Here is a 22,140-nt window from a genome sequence, read left to right as displayed (position 1 = left end):
ATTTTGTTCAGTTTCTATGATTTCTTTCCAATTGCAATGCTCAGGATGTGATAGTTAGTTTTGTTGATGCTTTCCCCTGATGAGCACTTATAATGAACTTCTATTTTTCGTTAAGTGGTTACGCTCTTGCTTCGAATCTTGGTTTGAATCATGGTCCGATCTATGATTTAAATCAATTTGGAAGAGCTTTATATTTAATAAATAATTCATAAGGACTTGAGGTTATTTTCAGGTTTTAAAAATCGGACCGGACCGAACGGTTCAACCGGTTCAACCGTGAATCGGCCAGTTGTCCGATCTGATCCAGTTCAATAATCGACTTCACATAGAACCGGCATGAACCAGAATAAACTAGCGGTTCAACCGGTGAACCAGCGAACCCGTCTGGGTTCAAAAGAACAAGGCGGTTTTATTTTTTTTTATTTTAATTAAAATATAAATAAAAATATTTTACTTCATTACTTTTTTAAAAAATAAATTTTTTTATTAAATAATGAGATTTTTAATACCATAATACATGGATGTCATCTCGTAAAATAAATTTTGTTTGAAAAGAGGGAACTATATCAAGAGCTAAAAGGAAACCATATCATACTCTTTCATGATGTGGGACTAAAAAAGTTACATTAATGTTATATGAGCTTGAATGTGAGTTTGGGCTTTATTTGGTCATTAATTTGGGTTGGTTGGGCCATAAATTTGGGCTAGTTGGGCCATATATGATTTGAGATTACATTCTCGTAATTATTCTATTAATATTATTATTTTTTAATAATATTATTATTTATTACATCATTCAGTTGAATCTTTTTTTCTTCCGGTTCTTTGTCCGGTCCGATTTTCACAATCTTGAATTATTTCTTATGAAATTCTTTTTTTTTGTTAACTTTTATATATATTGAAAATAAATAATAATATCATATAAAATCCAATGCTAATGAAGAAGAATTGAGAAGAAACACTATTTATTATTTTATTTAACTTTTCCGAACGGATCCCGCTTCCTCGTTTTGCTCGCACCAGTCCGGCCTCCCGCCTCCGCCATCATGCGCAAAACCTATAGGCAAAGGCAAAAACCTGCCTCTTGTACCATCCTCCTTGCGCCCTGCTTCCCAATGGCCGAAGTCTCTCGTTAACTCTTCGACCTACGCGGCCGCGAATGCTTTCTCGTCTCCTCCGCCTTATCTTCGCCATTGCCTAGACCGAGCTCCACTGTCTCTTATATCCAGATCTCCGCAGGAGACGGTGTCGAACTCTTTGGACTCATCAAAAGTTTGATTCAACAGATGGGCTGCTGCGAGTTAAGGTTTCCGGATCTGGGAAGCAAGGCCGAAGCCCTCGTCGAACTACTCCCCGCGAGTAGAGCTCGATCGTGGAAGGAGGGCGATGGAAAAAAAATCGACCCTAATCTGGGAATTATGCTAACGATGTTAAAGAACGCCGCTATCGATCCTTGCGATGATCGAACTGGAGAGGATCAAGAGTGGGAGCGTCAAGTACTGAGCACGAGGACAGCTCTATTTATCATACCGGAAAAGTGTGCTGAAGCGGAGTACTTCCCATATAGAGTAAAGTTAATTTTATTGTTCTTGCCAGTTTCTTTATTCACCGTCCATTTAGTAGACACGTCCCCGGATCTTCGGGCACTATCAGTTATACCTTGTAAGCCTGAAGATTTTCTTTCTATCATTTGTGGGTGCTATTTTAATTGCCAATGCTACAATTTCCATGTTTCAATTCTAGAAGATTTTGGAAGAGTATCATAACTGGTAAAACTTTCCGTGCACATTTTGTTGTATGCCATCAATGTTTTGCTTGCTTTTGTTTGGATGACATTGTTTTTCCTGAACAACTATGCTTTTGAGTACATACTTAGTCAGCATTGCTAATGTGATGCAAAAAGTTAAAAAAAAATGGTACCTTTTACCATTCTGCCTTGGTGCAAACATTGCAAAGGACATTGGGAAATGCCCGTTCTTTGCTGCATCTCTTGTGCACCTTGATATGTCGCTTCACGCTTCTAGATATTTCGGTTGTCGATGCTGTTCGAGTGTTGCCACCAGCGATCCTCCATCGTGGTATTGTATGCAAAAGAAGCGGCGCTTGAGCTCTTGTACCCTCATCTCTGATTCTTGCCACTGCTCCCTAATTGCTTTGGCTCATTACTTGCTCCTCTGTTTCCCAGGATCCTATACTCCTACAGCTACACTGTGTTGTTGCAATGGCCCTTTGGCGGAGCTGATGGATTTTAACCGTCGCATTAAATAGTGTATTAGCATTATCTAATGATTTCATCATCATATAGTACTTTATATTTTTGGTTTGAGGCTTCTTATGAGCGTAATACCCAATGATTAATTATTATTTTTAATTGTCGTAGAGAACTCTTATTTAAGGATGCCTCATTGTTTTTATATTAAGTTATGTTGTGAATGGTTTATTGAATTATGTTTTATTTGTCAATCTCATGTTTTTAGATTGATTATACTTTTGTACTCATAGATTGTTGCAGATGATGGTTCCTTAAGATCCCAATGCTTCCATCTGAATTACCTTCTATACGAGATCCTGATAGAGTAGGTGCAAAAAAAATTGCTAATGAGATCATTTTCTTAGCTAATCTTGATTGATGTAAGGTTTTTTACCTTATCAGATGAATCACTTGACTCGGGCTTCAAGATATGGTTCTTTAGGGAATATAAAGGGTTTTGGAAGCATGATTGATTGTTTGATTCATATGCACATATTAGGCATGACCATGGTTTTAAAAATTATTTGGGTCGCACAAGGAGGGCTCAAGGTTTAAGCCTCACTGGTGCCAGGGAGGCTTACGCCTTTTTAAATGAGGCATATGCCTTAAGTCTTAATGTCTAGAGGTATTTTGTGGTGACTCCTCATTCAGGTTAAATTTTATAAAAAAAAATATTATATATTATTATTACTGTTGCATCCTGGAATATTCGCGGCAGTAGAGCAATATAAAGTTTAACGTCTCAGCTTTGTACGAAGATCCAGCACACACACAGATAAAAAGAGAGTGTAACATTCATAAGAAACACCAGGGTTTTTACGTAGAAACCCCTGAAAAGGGGGAAAAATAACGGTGTCTGGCCCAGTTTGAATGAATCCACTAGTATTTGCTATCGATTACAAATGAGGCCCTTGGGAGAAGGCCTTGGCTTGATGGTACAATGTATATCATATAGCGTGCATTACATGGTGGGAGTTACAATATAGACATGTTTGTTTAGTCGGCACGACTATAGTCGATAAGATAAAGGTTGGAAAGATCGTTGTCTGGTGATGGAGATCAGAAGGATCATAGTAGGTGATGGAGGTCGGAAGGACCGTAGCCGGCAGGAGACAAAGGTCCAAAAGACCGTAGTTGGCAGGAGACCAGGGTCAGAAAGATCGTTGTTTGGTGATGGAGGTAGGAAGGACCATGGTAGGCGAAGGAGATCGGAAGGACCGTAGTACGGTCTGAAAGACCGTTTTCTGGTGATGGAGGTAGGAAGGACCATAGTAGGCGAAGGAGGTCGAAAGTACCATAGTGGGCAGGAGACTAGGGTTCGAAAGACCGTAGTTGCCAGGAGACCGAGGTCAGAAAGACCGTTGTCTGGTGATGGAGGTCGGAAGGATCATAGTAGGTGAAGGAGGTCGGAAGGACTGTAGTCGGCAGGAGACAGGGGTCCGAAAGACCATTGTTTGGTGATGGAGGGAGGAAGGACCATAGTAGGCGAAGGAGGTCGGAAGGATCGCAGTCAGCAGGAGACGGGTTCGAAAGGCCGTAGTTGGCGGGAGATTGGAGTCAGAAAGATAGTTGTCTGGTGATGGAGTTCGGAAGGACTATAGTAGTAGGGCGGTACTTCGGTAGAACTCCAGGCATTAGGTGGTCGTTCGATAGAAGTTCGAGCCTCAGGTGGTGGTCCGGCAGAAGTTCGGGCATCACGTGGTGGTCCGGCAAAAATCCAGGCCTCAGGTGGTGGTCCTATAGAAGTCTGGGCGTCACGTGGTGGTTTGGGAGAAGTCCAGGCCTCAGGTGGTGGTCTGGCAGAACCCAGGGCCTCAAGTGGTGGTTCGACGGAGCTTAGAGCCTCATGTGGTGGTCCGACGGAGGTCAGGGCCTCAGGTGGTGGTTCGGCGGAGCAACGACGTCAAGCGGTGGTCCGGCGGAGGTGAGTGCCTCAAGTGGTGGTCCGGTGGAGCTCAGGGCCTACAGTGGTGGTCCGGCGGAGCAACGATGTCTGGCAGTAGTCCGGCGGAGGTGAGGGCCTTAAGTGGTGGTCCGGCGGAGCAACAACGTCAGGCGGTGGTCCGGTGAAGGTGAGGGCCTCAGGTGGTGGTCTGACGAAGGTGAGGGCCTCAGGTGGTGGTCCGGCGGAGTAACGATGACAGACGACGGTCCAACGGAACTCAGGCGGTGGTCGAGGAGGAGCTTCTTCCTTTTCTTCCTTCTATTCTCTTCTTCTCTTCTTCCTTGGGTCCCTCCTCTTCAAAGAGGAATGAGGGGTCTATTTATAGATTTTTGGAGTTGCATGACCCGTAAATAGGTGTGAGATCAAGGGTAAATGGGGAGTGGTTGGATGGACGGCCGATATTGACTCCCTTGATTGTGGACTATTCGTCAGGCATTTGAAGGTCTTAATGATGTCAGAATTCGGCGATCTTGGGCACGTTGGATTTGTCTCGTCGGGCCGCTTGATTCGGCTATAAGCACGTTATGTTTGGAAACCGTTTGGTAATCCAAATTGTGGTTCGAACCTTCCAACAGCGCTTCGGGTCTTTTATTTGGACACATTTGGGTTCGGATTGAGTCGAATTTGGTGTTGTTGGGTTCGTATTTCCGAGATGTTCAGTTTGACTGTAAATTTGCTGAAATCGGAGTTCGAATGGTCCCAATTTTAATTTCGAAAGTTTCCAACTTGATTTTGCATTGAGATTCGTGCCTGATCAGGATAATTTTTTTATGATGTATCAGTTATTATTATTAACATATATTTTTTCGATTATACAAAGATGAGGAATTGATTAGCTATAGGACAAATGAACAAGTTGGTTTATATTATATTTAATAAAGAATTAAAAGATAGACATTTCAAATTACACAAGAAAATAACTAATGATGATGAAATAGATCATTTGGTTTTTGATGATATACTATCTAATGATGAATGAATAACTAAAAAAAAATCAAGGTTTAAAATTGCGTAATTAAGCCTCGAGGCGGTTTTCGTCCGTGAGGCGAGGCATAAGCCTCGAGGCGGTCTGAGGCGTAAGCCTCACGGACACAGAATTGCGTAAATGAGAAATTAAGGGTTTTAGCAGGATAATAATAGCAATATTCTATCTTACAATAAAAATAGCAATATTCTATCTTACATACGTCTTCTCGCCCCCTCCTACGTCAACTTGCACGCTATATTTCCAAGAAGGGTCACGCCGCAATGACATATTCGCCTTTTCTTTACCTCTAACTATGTCTCATAAAGCAAAAATCCAAAAACACAAAAAAACAATAAAAAAACATAAACCCTAGATTTTCTTACACTTGAAAAATCTAACCCTAAACTAAAAAAAATACCTAAAATCCAATGTGGAGTACTCCTAGAGGGCGGCCGGACACTTCAAGTTTGCCGGAGAGAGGCGGCGCCGGCAGGAGAGGCGGCGGGAAGGGAGGCCGATGGTGCGTGAGCCCGTCTGTTTCGCTAACAGAGCCTGCGAGAATGAAATTTTTGGGAAAACCTGGAATCCGTGCGGGATGAAGGGAAGAAGAGGCTTCATTTTAAGTTGGTGGGGTTGGTTCTATGAGGCGTACGCCTCACCCATAATTGTGCAATTGCGCCTCTGAGGCGCGCCTCAGTCCATGTGAGGCATACGCCTCTGCCAGGGGTGGAATTGCGTAAGCTTCGAGACGGTTTTGGGACGAATTACGAAGAGACGCGCCTCTTATTGCGCAATTTTAAACAGAGAAAAAAACAGTGAAAGATTTGAAGATAAATATAAAAGAATGATTTTAATGATTAGGAAAATGAATATATCAATGCTAACAATCTAACTTTGAAAAGCCTACTGATTTATAAGTAACTTCTACTTCACAATTATTTAAAAGAAAAAAAAGCAAAGTGGAGTAGGCTTAAAAAAATCAAAAGGTAATTCAAGTATAATGAATTATTTTGTTTAATTAATAATTTGTTGTTTTACTTTAGATTATATTGAATCAAATATTAACTGATGTAAGGAATAATATAAAAAATGATACCATTGAAGAAGATTTTGAAGATGATAATGATTCAGAATTCAATTATGATGGAATTATTACATATAAGGTCTTTTTTTTAAGAATATAAAAATGAGGATAAGGATGACATGGATCCTGATTCTCATGTCATATTCTTTCTACTTGGTCATATTGGCAAGACAGAATCCTTTGTGGACCATAGTCTTCCTTGACTTTGGTGACGGTTATATTGGCAAGATAGGCTCCTTTGTGAATCGTAGTCTTTCTTAGCTTTGGTGCCCATGATAAGTTTAAAATGACGTCTGGAGGGTGGTAACTTATAGCACAATGCAATCATTTTTTTTTTAATAATTTAATATATATTTTCAATTTTTAAGATTTTCTCTTGAGGTTGCTTAAAATAGTATTATATGGCTTTTTGCTTGGGATTTAGGTCAAAATGCTTAGTTTGACTTTCTTTTTATTGTATTTATGGCATCTTATTGTTTTTGGTGTCGAAATAGGGAGCTTTGGAAGCTCACCACATTTATTATGGTTGATGAGGGGTGGGCTTTGCATTGTTGATTTGAATTAAAGCAGTTTAAGTTACATTAGTCTCTACTAAAGCATCCCATATGACTGCTTTACTATCACATGGGAACATGGTTTTTACTATCACGAAGCTTTCAACACATGAACAAGATGCGTATCATTTGCATTCTCCTTACCATTACACTTTATCATGATTGGCCAATCATTCGGCTAGATGTATCCAGTACCTTTTTCCATGTCACTTTCACATGAAATATCTATATGGCTTATCCTCTTGGGTTCAAGGACTCCCTACATTCATAGCTCATCTATTCTCTCAATAAGGGCATATATGATCTTAAACAAGCTCCAAACCAATAGTTTGCCAGCTTGTCCGATCATCTCCCTCTCTTCATATATGGTCTTGAACAAGCTCCACACCAATAGTTTGCCAACTTCTCTGATAATCTTCATCTCTTCATATTTCAATCCAATAAGGCTGACCCTTCCCACCATGGCACCAACTCTACATTCTCATCTATGTAGATGATATACTTCTCACGGGAAATAACTCTAGTGCCATTTTTTATCTCATCTAAAGCTGGCACCACTAGTTCCATATGCACAACCTCTGATCCATTTCTCTATTTTTTAGCACCCAAGCTACTTGCTTGACCAATGGGCTCCACCTCAACCAAACCCAATATGTCATCACCATTCTTCAGCATGCATTTAGGAGCAATTGCAAACCTATATAAACCCCACATTACAATTAAAACTTCCATCCCAGAAAATACTGGTGCTGATTTATCCAATCCTAAGCTTTATCAAAGCTTTGTTGGCTTCTTGCAGTGCCTCACAATCACTAGATCAGATATCTCCTATGAATCAATGTGCCAACACATGCATCAGACATTGAATAAATGATTCCACCTTCTTAAAACCTTCTCGAGTATCAACAAGGCACACTTCACCATGGTCTCATCCAACACGACAACAATCTACAATTATGCGCATTCTCCAATTTAGATGGGGCATGATATCCAAATGACCCATCTCTTACTGTGTTTAGCAACAACCCCTATGGCTTGCTTCTCCACCGAAGCTGAATATTGCGCATTTTCCATGACGGCTACGAACATAATTTGGTTGAGACTTCTTTTGCAAGAATTTCATGGTCCTCTCAGCTCGTCCATGCTACTCTATTGTGATAATATCTTCCCTCTATCACTTGCCAACAATCCATTCTTTTACATCTGCACCAAATATATTGAGATCAGCTACCACTTCATTTGTAATTGCATCAAATCTCAAGAACTCGATCATATAGCGACACATAATCAATTGATAGGAAGTTTAACTGAAGCTCTCTTTACAGCTCGCTTCATTTACTTAAGAGACAAGTTGATGCTGCCTAATAGGATCATCACTTCGCCGGAGATGACAACAATCTGCCTATAGCAAAACAGAGTACTGCCACTTCCACTAGGACCATTACTCCACAATTCATTTAAGCCACTCATTGAAAACAGCAAATCTCTACCATTCACCTATAAGAAATTCTGTACCGTTGTAACAATCTCTCTGTTATCACATGTATAAGTATGTGCATTTTATGTATTTACTGACAATGGAATACAAAAATTTTGCCAGCTCATTTACCTCTTCTATCTTCGCTTCTTTCTGTGCTAATGATGTTTACAATAATATCTTCGATTTGTGCTATCCTGGAAAGTCTTATGCAACTCATCTTATTTTGCTTGCAAATTAGAGCAGAATTTGAAAAGTTTGTTTATGTTCCTTGACCTAGTCTCAGCTGCGAGCTGTTTTCTAATATTTATTGCTCCAATTTGTGTCTCTTGCCATTATATTCATATTTCAACATTTTTTTCTTGTGTATTTCTTTTGATGAAAAGTTTGAAACCTTGGCTTTGCATTTTAGTCATGGTTATTGCTCAAGTAGCCAATTGAGACATTTTATGTTTTAGAAAAGGAAGAGGCACTCCTATCATAATTTGAGTGGCGAGACACTTTATCGGAGAAAACGAAGGTCTAAAAGATTATTAGATTTACAAAAGTTCGGTGACATTCTTAGTACATATCCTTCAAAAAGAATTCCCATTGGTGGTCATGCTCAAGCTGACGTACCTGACTGGATTGGTCCAGCTGAAAGGCATGACGGTGCAAATGATAATTTGGATGAGCTAAGGTGGTTGGGTACCACAGGAAGGCCAGCAAAATGGAATGAGACTGAGTTCAAATGCGAGTCAATTGGCAAAGGAAGGGAAGATTCCTGTGGTTGCGTCTTCTCAGGATCAGTAAACTGCGTCAAGCTTCATGTGAGAACTGCTAGACGTCACCTCAAGTCTGATCTGGGTCCGGCTTTCTTTGATTGGTGCTTCCAACAAATGGGTGAGGAAGTTTGCAAGTCTTGGACCCTTAAAGAGCAAATGAAGTTTGATGAGATAGTGAAACTAAATCCTGAATCAGAGGGTAAAAGTTTCTGGGATGAAGCCTTGAAGCATTTCACCGCAAAAAGAAGGAAAGATATTGTAAGCTATTACTTCAATGTGTACGTTTTGAGATGGATTCGTAGTTTCACCAGATTGAAATCTGAACCAGCCGATAGTGATGATCATGTTGATAATGAAGACGGTAGGAGAGCTTTTGATTATCTAAAGAACGTCAAGGATTCTGAGACAAAGCTATCTACATATTCTAAACGAAGGTAGATTCACAACCCGGCTTCTTCCTATCCATCTTGAAATTCTTTTCTAGTGGCAACTAAGGAGCTGCATTTTTACCTAGTAAAGAGCTTCTATAATCTTTTTATATAGAGTAACGTGGTGATTTCATTAAATTTTATTTGCAGCAAAATGATTAATTTTTCCGGAATTGTAATAGTTCATTTGTCGTTCATATATTCAGTGCTCCTCTTTTTTTTATCTGTATGATGTGAAATCTATTAAGAATAATGTGCATTAAATTTGGCTTAGATGTGAACTTAAGTCATGGCTCTAATCTTAAGGTTTGTTAAATCTTTCTAAGGAAAATTTTGTTTTTGAAATTGTTTGAAATTTTAGAATAACTAAACAAATATTGGAACTATCAGCTAGATATATGTCATTATTATTGTTGGGTAAATTATGTCTATAGAATTTGTATAATTTTGTACTATAACTGTAAATATTTGTATTTAGGAATACAACTACATATTATTTATTATCCTAGATATGATCGTTGAAAACATTAAAAATTGAGCCTGGTATCAGGCCATTTATTTTCTAAATGTAATAATGAGAACCTTTCATATGAGGGCAAGAATTTCAATTGATTATTACTGGGCACTCCTGCATGCTTGGCAACCCTGCTGGGTTGTCACAGTTTGATTTGGTGCTAGGGCCAAATTGGCTTGAATGAAGTTGAAATGCCCATCACTTGTGGAACTAGTAAAAATTGAAAACAAATTGTTTCTTTAGGTATAGGTTGGTTTCTGTGCATATCTTCTTTCTTACATGGTTCTTGCCAATCTAATCCCACTCCCCGTGCATATCTTCTTTCTTACATGGTTTTTGCCAATCTAATTCCACTCCCCGTGCATATCTTCTTTCATACATGGTTCTTGCCAATCTAATTCCACTCCCCCCACCCCCATCCGCACCCTTTGGGCTTCCTTGCTTGCCTATAAATATTGTACATTGGCTCCTTCATTTATACAAGAAATACTATTGAATCTTTCACTTCTATGTTGTTTCTTCTCTCTTAATTTAGGCTTCGTTTAGGATGGCTTTCTTACTGCTTCTTAAAGCAGCTTTAAAGTACAAAAAAATTAAATTTTTGTACTAAAAAGTTGCTTTAAGAAGCAGTAAAAAAGTCGTCCCAAACGAAGCCTTAAACTTGGTATTAATTCATGCCTTATATAACCTTCTTTTATACCCTCAAAATTCTTTTTGTTTCCTTGGGATTCGAAAATTCGCTCCCCAGCCTCTCCGCAGACCACTTTTGTGAAACCTTTTAAGTAAAAGAAGCTAAACTCTTAAACATCGAGGCGACTTTTGGTGTAATGGTTGAAACTTTATTAAGAAACTTCACAATTAAGCGTGCTCATCTCGGAGCAATTTTAGGATGGGTGACCTATTGGGAAGTTACATCAATAGGGAAAAACTATAAGGCTAAGGCAAAGCGAACAATATCTCTATAATTAAGAGTTTGAGATATCACAAATGATATCAGAGCAATACACCATGCAGAAGATGAGAACTAAGTGTCATACAAGGAAAAGTGCTACGCCATGGGAGCCACCTCTTGAATTCTGTGTGGGACAAAGTGCTACATGACGGGAGTCACCACTTGAACTTGTAGGGGCCACCTCTATAATCTTATATGCTTGGTGGATGATTTTGGGATAATGATACTGACGCTGACGTTAGTTACTTAAGTGGGAGAGATTGTGAACCCTCTTAAATAAACGAAGTTAAACTCTTAAACATTGAGGCACCTTGTTGTGTAATGGTTGAAATTCATTAAGAAACTCCGCAGTTAAACGTGCTCATCCTGGAGCAATTTTGGTATGGGTGATCTACTGGGTAGTTACATCAACAGGATAAAACCGTGAGGTCCTTAGGCCAAAGTGGACAATATTTCAATAGTTAAGAGTTTGAACTGTTACACCTTTCTTTTTTCTTCGGGTCATTGAGTAGAGTTTTAATGAGTATGTTCTGAGGTAAATTTTCAGAAGGAAGATTGAGTTTTGAATTAAAACTTTACCCAAATATTTCGTCCTCATTTTGCTAAGACTTTTTTTATTTGAGTTCAGGATTCTTATAGGTGCAAGCACTTATAGTTAATTACCCCCTCATGATAGCTAGAGAGAACTTTGTATTAAGGTTAGTCATCAAACAAATACCTAGATGTACATAGTATCTGGTGTATAGTAACAATATGATTTATTATTTGAAGATTTAATATTTTAAATTAAAAATTCACCAGCTTACACTTAAAGAGGATGGTGGGTGAAATGACGATGAGCCCAATCAAGATCCCATTGTTCTGTCGCCCTGAACCATCGTGGTCCTTAAGCCTACTTAGTTAGAGGAGGTAGTTGACCCAACCTGACATAAATATTCTTGTCAGCAACTATGTGTTGCTTTGTCCAAGGGTATCTTGTAGGTCTGGGATGAGTATTTGTCTAAGAATACAAGCATGAATCCACCTTAGCTAGTAGAGAGCTTTATGCCCTATCAATTATATTCTATTGATTCATATCTCAAGGATTTGAGGCAAGTGGGGAACATGCGGGCTCTGACCATGACTGTAATTTAGTGGTGTCATTTGGCGGCAAAATCACCCAGTTTAGAGGGTCCTGGTCATAACAGTTTACCTGTGGTGTCATTTGGCAGCAAAATCACCAGTTAGAGGACATGTGTCACATCCTTACTGGCAAAAGACTGCTTGAGAATGAATCGTAGTGACATTGGCTCTTTGTGAGTTCAAGATCGGGTTTATTGTCGGTTTTATGCCTTTAATAGTGAATTTTTCTTTTTATAGACATTGAAGGCCTAAAATGAATTTATAAAATAAATATTTCGGTTGACACTGCGACCATATATTTGTTTAAGGGTTCGAGCCGTATGAACTCCTATTTATCCATATAGAAGGATTGAACTTGAACTTGAGTTCATTTCTTGACCCGTGCAACATCCTTAGACGTCACGTGTGTGCTTACAACACGCTAGCCGGGGCCTTGCGGGTGTATACTTTTATATGTATTTTGTATGATATGTTTGTATATTGGTTGTATGTATGCAAATATCTATGACAAACATGCATATTCGCACACACGGCCATGCCTTCATCTGTATATTAATATACTTGTATGTGCATTTTTGTATATGCATATATTCATGTATGTTGGCGTACGCGTTTGCATTTTCCATGACATGCTTGATGTGCATTATAGTGGTTTAGTGCGCTAACATGACGTATAATGCATTTTGCATATTATGCATGTTTAATGTATATATGCATGTATGTTGGCGTACATATTTATGTATCCACACTAGTCTGTGTGAAGCTGCATTTCTTTAGGTTGGCCTTAAGCTGATGCTCCTCTAGCACTCCAAAGATCACCCTTAAATGCTCCTGGTGCTCCTCTTCGATTCTACTGTACACCAGTATGTCATTAAAGAAAACTAGGACAAACCTCCGTACGGCCTGAACACCCTGTTCGTCAATGACTAGAAAGTGGCAGGGGCATTTGTGAGCCCAAATGGCATCACCAATAACTCATAGTACCCCTCGTGCATCCTGAATGTCATCTTCTGAATTTCCTCTTTCATCCTGATTTGGTGGTAGCCCGACTTCAAATCCATCTTAAAAAATACTACCGCTCCATACAACTCATCCAGTAGTTCATCGATCACCGAAATGAAAAACTTATCTGGTATAGTCTCCTTATTCAATGCCCTGTAATCCACACAGAATCTCCAGCTCCCATCCTTCTTCTTGACCAGTAAGTCTGGACTAGAGAAAGGACTCACATTTGGTCTGATGATCCCCGCTTCCAACATCTCCCTAATCAGCTTCTCAATCTAGTCCTTCTGAATTTGGAGGTAGTAGTAGGGCCGCACACTAATTGGTGACACCCCCTCCTTCAAAATGATTGCATGCTCTTGCTCTCTGGGTGGTGGTAAGCCTTGATGTGGCTGGAACACCTCACTGAACTGTTGTATGAGTGGTTGTACTGCTAGAGGAATGCATTGCAATTCCACCAAATATCCACCTCCTGTATGGTTCTAATCATGGTTTTAAGCGATACTCCGGCCCTGGACAGCCCTGCATCGCCCTGGATCACCATCCTCTTTCCTCCCACCATCACTTTCATCCTCAAAGCATCCCAATTGACCTTGATCTCCCTCAAAGTCTTTAGCCACTTCATCCTCAAGATGACATCAGTACTCCTCAACTCCAAGGGAAGAAAGTCTTCCCTCACCTGGGTCCCCTGAATCATCAGCACTACTCTACAAACTCCTCTACCCATTTTCACCTTTCTCATGCCCATCATGACCCCATAGCCTCATGTATCCACTAATTTCACCCCAAACAGGTCAACAATTTGAGTGAAGATGAAATTGTGGGTTGCCCCAGTATCTATCAACATTACTACCTCTCTATCAGCTATCTCTCTCTTTACTTTCATAGTGTGATTCAGAGTGAATTCCACCATGGAGTTTAGGGAGATTTCTGCCACATCCAGATGCAGCTTCTCCTCGTCCTCCATCTCTAACCCACTTTCACCTCGCTCTTCAGCTTCCTCGTCATCACAGATGGTGCGAATCTGAAGAGTTCGGTCCTTACACCTATGCCCTAGCATGTACTTCTCATCACATCTAAAATATAACCCCTTTGCCCTCTTCTCGTGTATCTCCTTCTCAGTCAGCCTTTTGAAATTTCTCCCTCCTCTAGATCTCTCCTTGGGCACTTCCCTCAACCCCCCTGGTGTAAGTCCCTTGGAAGCTAAGAAAGTAGTGGTCATCCTATATGACCCCACTGAGTTGCCCCCCCCTAACTCCCTCTCCAGATACTTCTGATCCTCCACCAGCTATGCTAGCTTCATGGCCTCTCCCAGGTCTCGTGGCCTCATCACCCTAACTGCTGCCCAGATCTCCGCTTTCAGCCCCTTCATAAAGTTTCCTTCTAGCACTGTCTCTGAGAGCCGATCAAGTCTGCTGGCCAGATATTCAAACCTGTCACGATAATCTGCCATGGTCCCCTCATGTGTCAAGGCAAAGAATTGCTCATAGAAGTCTTCTCCCATACCGATTTGGAAACGTTCTAGTAAGCACTCTTTGAATTCCCTCCAGCTTCGGATGGGTTGCCTCATGTCACGCCATTGGTACCATGCCAGTGCCTTCCCTCCAAACACAGTCCGCCTGCAGTCAGCTTCTCTTCCTCCGTCAATCCGTTGACGGAGAAATATTGTTCCATCTTGTAGATCCAACCATGACCATCCTCGCCGTCAAAGATAGGCATTTTCAGCTTCCTCACCTTCGGGTCACCCCTGTTGCCCCTGAATCCTCCATAACCTCCCATTCCACGAAGAGGAGATGCTCCCCAGTGGTCACAATCTTCCCTCCGACGATCTTACCCAATCCCTTCATCAAATTCCCCTCTCATTCTTTCAACTTCAGCACCTCGGCGGTAGAAATTTTCCCTTCTCCCTTCAAAATCAGCAGCCCTTCTTACGAAATTAGTGCTCTTCTCCTCCCTAGAAGGTGGTTCTAGAGGAGACATTCCATCTTCACCCTCCAAGATTTCTACTTCCCAATTTTCCCTTCCCCTAAACATGTTAGGGCCACCTCTTTTATGGCCACCGATGGTTTTCCTTGCTTTCGATGTCGTCGGAGCGGTCTTCACTTCTAACAATTTCTTTAACAATTCTTCCATCATGGAGAACTTCCCTCCATCTTTTTATAATTGGATGAAATCTGATTTTGAAAATCATAAAATTTTTCCTCCTGATCTAATTTCAGTTGTCCAATTTCTCCCTCTAAAACTTTAACCTTCTTCCCGGCCATAGTTCTTCTCAGGAATCACGTGAAGATCTTCTTCTAGATGAAGTTTCACCGCAGAATTTCAACCGCCAATGGTCTCAAGACAACACTCGGATACCAATTTGATAGGTAGTACTTGAGTTCGCAAGTAACCCTAAGGTAATACTTGAGTTCACAAGCAAAACCTAGCAATTATTGGTGAGAAAACAGTGAAACAAACTGCTGGTTTCAGAGAGAAACCAGAAGTTCGATGTAGAAAATTCGAGAATTTGGAAAGAAAAGCACAAGCAAACTTCCCTAATTTAATTCACGAACAAGAAAAGCGATCAACGATACAAGTTCTTCAATTCGTGAGGAAGAACAGCTCTCCAAATCTCTAGCCAAGCCTAGAGCCCCAAAGGAACTAAACCTAGATCTCCAAATTCAGCCAATCTCAAGATAACCCCAAACCCTAACAAGAAAGACTAATTAAAGTAAAAAGAAAATTAATTAATCCCTAAACAGCCCCTCATTCAAATTTTCCCTCCCAAACCCTATTTAATTTAGGCCATGGGGACCACCAATGCTGCCACCCACCTCTCTTGTCCGCCTCACCCCTTTGGACCGGTGGGCATGGACTTGATCTGGTCTAGGTTGTTACGGTTTAGGTCTAACAGTAGTCCTAAAAAGGCTTGATTAGAAAATATTAGAAATGACATTTCTTTATTAGATTTAGATGAGAATTTGACCCTTAAAAGGATACAATGGAGAAAAAGGATTCATGTAGCGGATCCCACAATGACGGAGAAATTAATAGCTTAAAAGAGATCTTAGCTAAAAAATTAAATTTAAATATCAGAGAGATTTAAAATACTTTTCGGATATTGAAATTGCAAAGTCAAAGAAAGACACAATTGTCTCTCAAAGAAAGAATACTTTAGATATTTTAAAAGTTGATATGATGAGATGCAAGTCTGTTAATACCCCTATAAATTCTATCAGCACTATTGGGACAAAAAGTGATACTCCTCATCTCTCTCATACTTGAATTGACATTTGTTTACCCTTCAGTGTTATTTATCGATTTATGAATGCTCCCACTGAGGAACACCTTTAGTCTACAGGATATTAAGACATCTGAAAATGTCTCCTTACAAATTTCTACTATTGAAAAAAGGAATGGAGAACAGTATTAAATTTTTTTGTGATGCTGACTGTGCTAGTTTAATAATTGATCACAAGTCCAATTCTAGCTACTGGTCCTTTATATGGGGGTAATCTAGTCACTTCGAGAAGTAAGAAGCATACAGCTTTTTCTAAAAATAGTAAAATTTGTGAAGAAATTGCTCAAAAGTCTAAATTAAAGTACCAGTAGTAATGGTGTGTGATAACGAAGCTACAACCGACATTACTTAAGATCTTGTCCACCATGATAGGGCTAAGCTTATTGTGATTCATAGACATTTTATAAAGGAGAAAAAGCTTTTCTTAAATTTATCTACATTCAACAAAATCTTAAATAGTAAATATCCTTACTAGAACCCTAAATTAAATTCAATTCGACATCCTCATTTCCAAGCAAAGAGTAATCAATATATATTCCCAGCTTAAGCGTGAGTGAAATTTGGGGCTCTCTTCCACCCTCCCTCTCTACTTTGAAGGATTGCTAGATACTGATACTTTAGAAGAAATCAAGAGTTTTAGAGTGAAATCTACCTTAATCAATCACCAGTTAATTTCAGAAATCATGCCTAAGATTGCAGCAATCAAACCTACTGTAATTGGCAATGTGTGGTAGTTATCCCAGATTTTTTCCTTATTGGAGAATTGGAATTATCTGCAAGCTGCTCTATATTTCTTTCTCTAATTGCTTTATTTTGCTTGCTGTTTATTTCTATTAGGAGGAGGATAATTCCATGCATTGTTTACCAATTATTTTTTACCATCTTTCTTTCTTGCATTGCTCTTGGTTGACTGCCGTTGGGCCTTCTTGTTTGCCCATAAATATTATACCCCATGGCTTCTTCATTGACACAAGAAGTACAATTGAGTCTCTCTCTTCTATGTTTTTTCTTCTCTTATTTTTAGCAAAAATCAATATGCATAATTGCGATTATTGTAATAATGAATGTAAAGAAAAATAACGTTTATATTATCCACGAGTTGAATTACTTAGTTAATCATTCACTATTGGTTTTAAAGCCTGTTTGATTAGTTTGAGCTCTAGGTCTTGATAGAAAAAAACCTATCATTTTGGCTTGTCTAATTGAAATAAAGAAAAAAAAGGTCCTAGTTCAACACCATGATTTTTTTCTTGTGCTAGTTGAAATGATCTTTAAGAATTGAAAAGCTGTGAAGCTCAGCTAAAAAAAAAGGTTTTCAGTACATTTGCTTGGATGGAAAACATGCCCATCATGCAGAATTCTTTTTGCGCTAGTTTTGAGCCTTGAAATATTGCTACTAATAATTATCAACTTTCTTTGATTTTTAGATGCTTTTTGCATTCAGATTTGAGTTTCTTACTGACAATCATTATTATTATTATTATTATTATTATTATTATTATTTTGACAAATTCTCTTTCAGGTACCTGTCTAGGAATTCCTAAAGATGCACTCACCCAAAAGAACTTACTGTTTCCTTCTGTTACCTCTTCCTTTAAAGTTGCCTAGGCATCAAACTTCTGTTTGATGAATAGCAAGAGGATTTTGCGTTAACCGTCTTTTTGTTGATTTCAGAGGTAACTTTTTTCCTGAAATTCATTAGGTAACTACAATATTACATCGCTAAGTAATGAAGACCAGCAATTCGCCTGCATTTTTTGTTGCCATAGCAAACGTGGAGTGACTTCTTTCTCAGTGTACCTGGAATCACTTCCCTTTTGATTGCGGTGGGAGATCAGGTCAGAAGATTTGTGCTTTTGCTTCTTCTCGCTGCTTTTTTTGGCAAATTCTGTTTCAGGTAATTGTTAAATGTATTTATTGGATGTGGCAATCAGCCACAAGAATGCATATTTCCGAGTAACTTTCCTTTCTTGAAATACAGGTCACTAAAGTTTACATATGGGTCAATGATTTGCAAAGGTTAAACTTATAGGGAGACTAGCAATAGGCTTGCTTTTTATTTTCCCACCCTTTACTGGCAAAAGTGGCCAGCAGGTTCATACATATCTACGTTTTATATCTAATCCAGATTTTTAGCGATGGAAAATGCTAATCGACGTCATTGATGTTGAGGCTTCTGCACAGACGTTAAGTTCAGAAATCTTTTATCGGTAAAAGATTGTATTGGCTAATTATGAACTTTCATGTCTGCGTAGATGCCTTGCTTTCATGCAATAGCATTTTGATCTTTATACTCTAGAAGTGCTAGCTATTGGCTAGACACTTGATATTAAGCTATTTTCATAGTAGATGCAGATTGATTTGTTTCAAATTAGTTAGATAATGCAACATAAAGGTGATAAAATGTTGTTTCTAAGATAAATAGCGCAGATTGTTTGACCACTTTGCAGAAAAGATGGAATGTGTGAAGTCTAGAAGTTGGACAATCAAATTGTTAATTGTTCCATGGCTTAAGGTAAGCACATTGATACCGCTCTATTATCCAGTTAATATAAACTTGCTCTAGCTAGCCTTTAGTAATGTCTTGGATTTGAGTGGCGATTAGCTTAAATATCTTTCATGTTGTATGAAGCTCAACTTCCAGTTCATAGGCATATGTTATAGGCATGAGAAAAGAAATTTGATTTAAATGTGAAATTTATGTTTTTTGCATCCCTCCACATCATTTTTTTGTTGTATCCTGAATGGCAATAAGTAGGCCAATCTTTGATCTTTTTTTTTTCTTCTTTTGGGGGCGGAAACAATTTAAAACAAGAGCTACAAGCAAGCAAAAATAGTAATGCTCATCAAAATAAAACAATTAAAACACGAAAGCAAAGATACAGCAATCGGAAAGAAGCCCAAAATGAACTAGATTCAGAAACCAAATTACAAGTCACTGAGTGAACAACAATTTGAAACAAGAGCTGCAAGCAAAAACAGCAATGCTCATCAAAATAAAACGATTAAAACAACAAAAGCAAAGATCTGCGAGAAGCCGAAATGAACTGGACTAGGAAAGCGTCAATTCTTGATTAGCCATAAGGAAATTGAAATCAGAAAGGAAGCCCAGAAGTTTCCTATGGTTGCCAGTCTCAGGTCGTCCAAGAGGGGGTTGAACTATCAAATGGCATGCAGCTGGAGCTTTTCATCATAGGCCATTAAATGTATTCATCCAAAAGATCATTGATACATTTCTTTGGTAGCTCTATAATTTTTCCAGCAAGAAATTTTGAGACGAATGGCTTTTTTATGCACCAGTGGGTTGAGGAGAAGCTATTAATTGTATTTTCAATTCTCCTGTCATTTCTTTCCTTCCAAACATAGTAGATACAATTGCCAAATAAGAAATATAAGCAATGTTTTCTTCTTTAGGGGCCCTATTGATCTCAGAAGTATAATCAAACACTTTGTTTAATATTTGGCATAGCAGAAAAGACGAGAGAAATAGAAGAACCACACATATGAATATATGATATTATAGGAGAAATCACATTCAAAGAATAGATGTGTTATACTTTAAGCATTAGAATAGAGAAAATTGTTTTCCCATGACAGAAATTTAGCACATAATTTGTTTAGATATTTATAAAAAGTCTTAAGGTATAATTTCTCCCTTGATCCAATAGCAATAGTATACCAAATATTGAACTTATGAATTGTGTTCTTCTAGCAAAAGATAATGACTTAGCTTTCCAACCTTCAAGAAGATTAGATACTTTCTTCAGCAAGGGCTGATATCAAAAACTAGTGCTCTTCTAGTAGCAATAAGCATGCCAAGTATATAAAGGATTGAGTCTCATTGTTAAGATTTAAGATAGTGCCTAGATCATTTTGTCTATGAGTAAGCTTGGAGAAAATGATAGAACTTTTAGACAGGTTAATTGAGAGACCAAAGGCTTCCTTGAATTTAATCAAGATATAGGCTTCGTTTGGGACGACTTACTCATCGCTTTTTAAAGTAATTTTTTAGTACAAAAAATTCTTGAACTAAGAAGCTATTTCAGAAAGCAGTAAGAAAGCCGTCCCAAACGAAGCCAAAATATAAGGACCGTAAGTTGAAGATAGTGGCTTTTCTAAAGACCATCAAGTCATCAATATAAAATATGTGAGTCATTTTTCAAATCTTAGCCAACATATTTATTCTAGAAGGCAAGTACTTTTGCTATGATTTTATAAAATGTGTTGCATAAAGATATAAACCGGTAATCAATTATTTTTCCAGCATGGGAGTTCTTGGGGATGAGAGAAATACATGTTGCTTTGGCCTTGATAGGAAAGGAGCTTGTGTAGAAGAAATATTTAACTGCCTTACATGTGTGGAAGCCAATGGCATCCCATGTAGAGATATATAAACCAAATGTGAGAAGATGAGAAGAACGCAACTTTGATTTCTTCATCAGTGATTGGAGCAATTAGACCTGGGAGCAGGAAGCTTGGTATTTCACAGCCTTGGGAAGAGGAAGGGAGTAATTACCTATACTAGAAGGATGAACATTAAACGAGTTTTTTAAGTGAGTGATGGCTGCTCCAGTAATATCAAGAGAGGTAAATATACATTGATCAGTAGATACCTCTTTAATACAATTGTGAGTCCTCCTTTCATTGATTTTTTCATAGTGAAATGTAAGATCATTTTCATCTTTACTTAACCACTTTATTTCTCTCCTTTGCAGTATCCAAAAAGCCTAGTCAGAGTAGAGTTTGTAAGTTTTTCCCCATGTTATCTAATAAATTCTACTACTATTGAATTTGAACCAATGTCTCACGTCATATGAAAGCAATACTCTAACCAATGGGTTAAGTAGGTCATTTATTATCATAAAAAGGGTCTCTATCACTGGTATTTATTAGAAATGAATTCTCTAGCTTTTGATTTCTTACTATCAAAGGATTTTCAGTACACTTGAAAAGAATCCCAGAAAAGAGTACCAATTCATTTGAATCAGAAAACTAGCTTTGAATTTGAATATAGCTCATCTTTATTTATAGAACAGAAATAGAACTTCACATCGAATCTTAATTTTTTTAACTAGTCTTTTCTTTTAAGAGATTAGGATTCATAGAGTCGGTGCTTATTAACTAAAAGCAAAATACTTGCTGGCTCTTCGTGAATTGAATGTTTCTGGCAAGTTGGTTAATCGAACACCAATTTTTTTATTTGATTAAATTTGTAAACATCTTCAATCTAAAGTAGGGAGAGGAGATAGGATCCTTGTTAGAAGGTTTAAATAATGTTGAATATAAGGCTTCTTAGAATTTAGGCATATTTGACCAATAGTTTTTACATAATTCTGTGACGGGGTCTTTTCAATTCATTTGTGTGAATGATCAAAGGAGAATAGCTAGAGCATCTTAGACTCTCAAACCTACCAAAAGAGGTAGGAAATAGGTCATACCATTCCTCATTAGTCAAAACACAAGAGAGTAAGCAAGCCCCATAGAAGCTCTTGGTTACTTTGGAATTAAATTAGGTGTTGGCATAGAGTTAATCATCCTTTTTATGCAACATGATTGATATATTTTAACCAAAATTTTCTAGTATATTGTTGAGTTGATTTCTTAATTTAGGGACCAATAGAACCTATACTAGGTTCTTGCATGTGTTCTTTGCATATAATACACATTGTTGCTTTAGTGTTGAAATAATTTGGGACGGGCTATCATGAGTTTGCTCATTTTCCTTTTTCTATCCCCTATCTTATGTAAATTTTGCTCTTTAATTACCAATCTTTACTTGAGCTAATGCCTAAAGCTG

At 38.4% G+C, this 22,140-nt stretch overlaps 1 protein-coding gene across 2 annotated transcripts; it reads left to right on the top strand.

Moving 5' to 3' along the window:
- The first annotated feature begins 967 nt into the window (after positions 1 to 967).
- Positions 968 to 21,107, top strand: LOC110114158 (AT-rich interactive domain-containing protein 1). 2 transcript variants are annotated; one of them, XM_028696207.1, is made up of 6 exons: positions 968 to 1,568; positions 8,737 to 9,476; positions 17,866 to 18,019; positions 18,113 to 18,240; positions 18,325 to 18,858; positions 20,608 to 21,107. In XM_028696207.1, the coding sequence occupies exons 1-3, from the start codon at positions 1,287 to 1,289 to the stop codon at positions 17,885 to 17,887; spliced, it is 1,044 nt and encodes a 347-aa protein (XP_028552040.1). In that variant the 5' UTR covers positions 968 to 1,286; the 3' UTR covers positions 17,888 to 18,019; positions 18,113 to 18,240; positions 18,325 to 18,858; positions 20,608 to 21,107. The 2 variants fall into 2 exon arrangements, with proteins under 2 accessions (XP_028552040.1, XP_020702597.1); XM_020846938.2 differs by lacking the exon at positions 20,608 to 21,107 and having other exon boundaries at positions 18,325 to 19,461.
- The last annotated feature ends 1,033 nt before the right edge of the window (positions 21,108 to 22,140 follow it).

Source organism: Dendrobium catenatum, unplaced genomic scaffold (assembly GCF_001605985.2).
Source record: "Dendrobium catenatum unplaced genomic scaffold, ASM160598v2 fragScaff_scaffold_716, whole genome shotgun sequence".
Taxonomy (NCBI): Eukaryota; Viridiplantae; Streptophyta; class Magnoliopsida; order Asparagales; family Orchidaceae; genus Dendrobium; species Dendrobium catenatum.
The sequence above is the reverse complement of the archived record's forward strand: the minus strand, read 5'-3'. Positions and strand labels throughout refer to the sequence as shown.

Coding starts and splice junctions, on each gene's coding strand:
- LOC110114158 (XM_028696207.1), top strand. CDS start 1,287: ATGGGCTGCTGCGAGTTAAGGTTTCCGGATCTGGGAAGCAAGGCCGAA. Junction 1,569..8,736: donor CGGAGTACTTCCCATATAGA/GTAAAGTTAATT, acceptor TTTATGTTTTAG/AAAAGGAAGAGGCACTCCTA. Junction 9,477..17,865: donor TCTACATATTCTAAACGAAG/GTAGATTCACAA, acceptor ATTCTCTTTCAG/GTACCTGTCTAGGAATTCCT.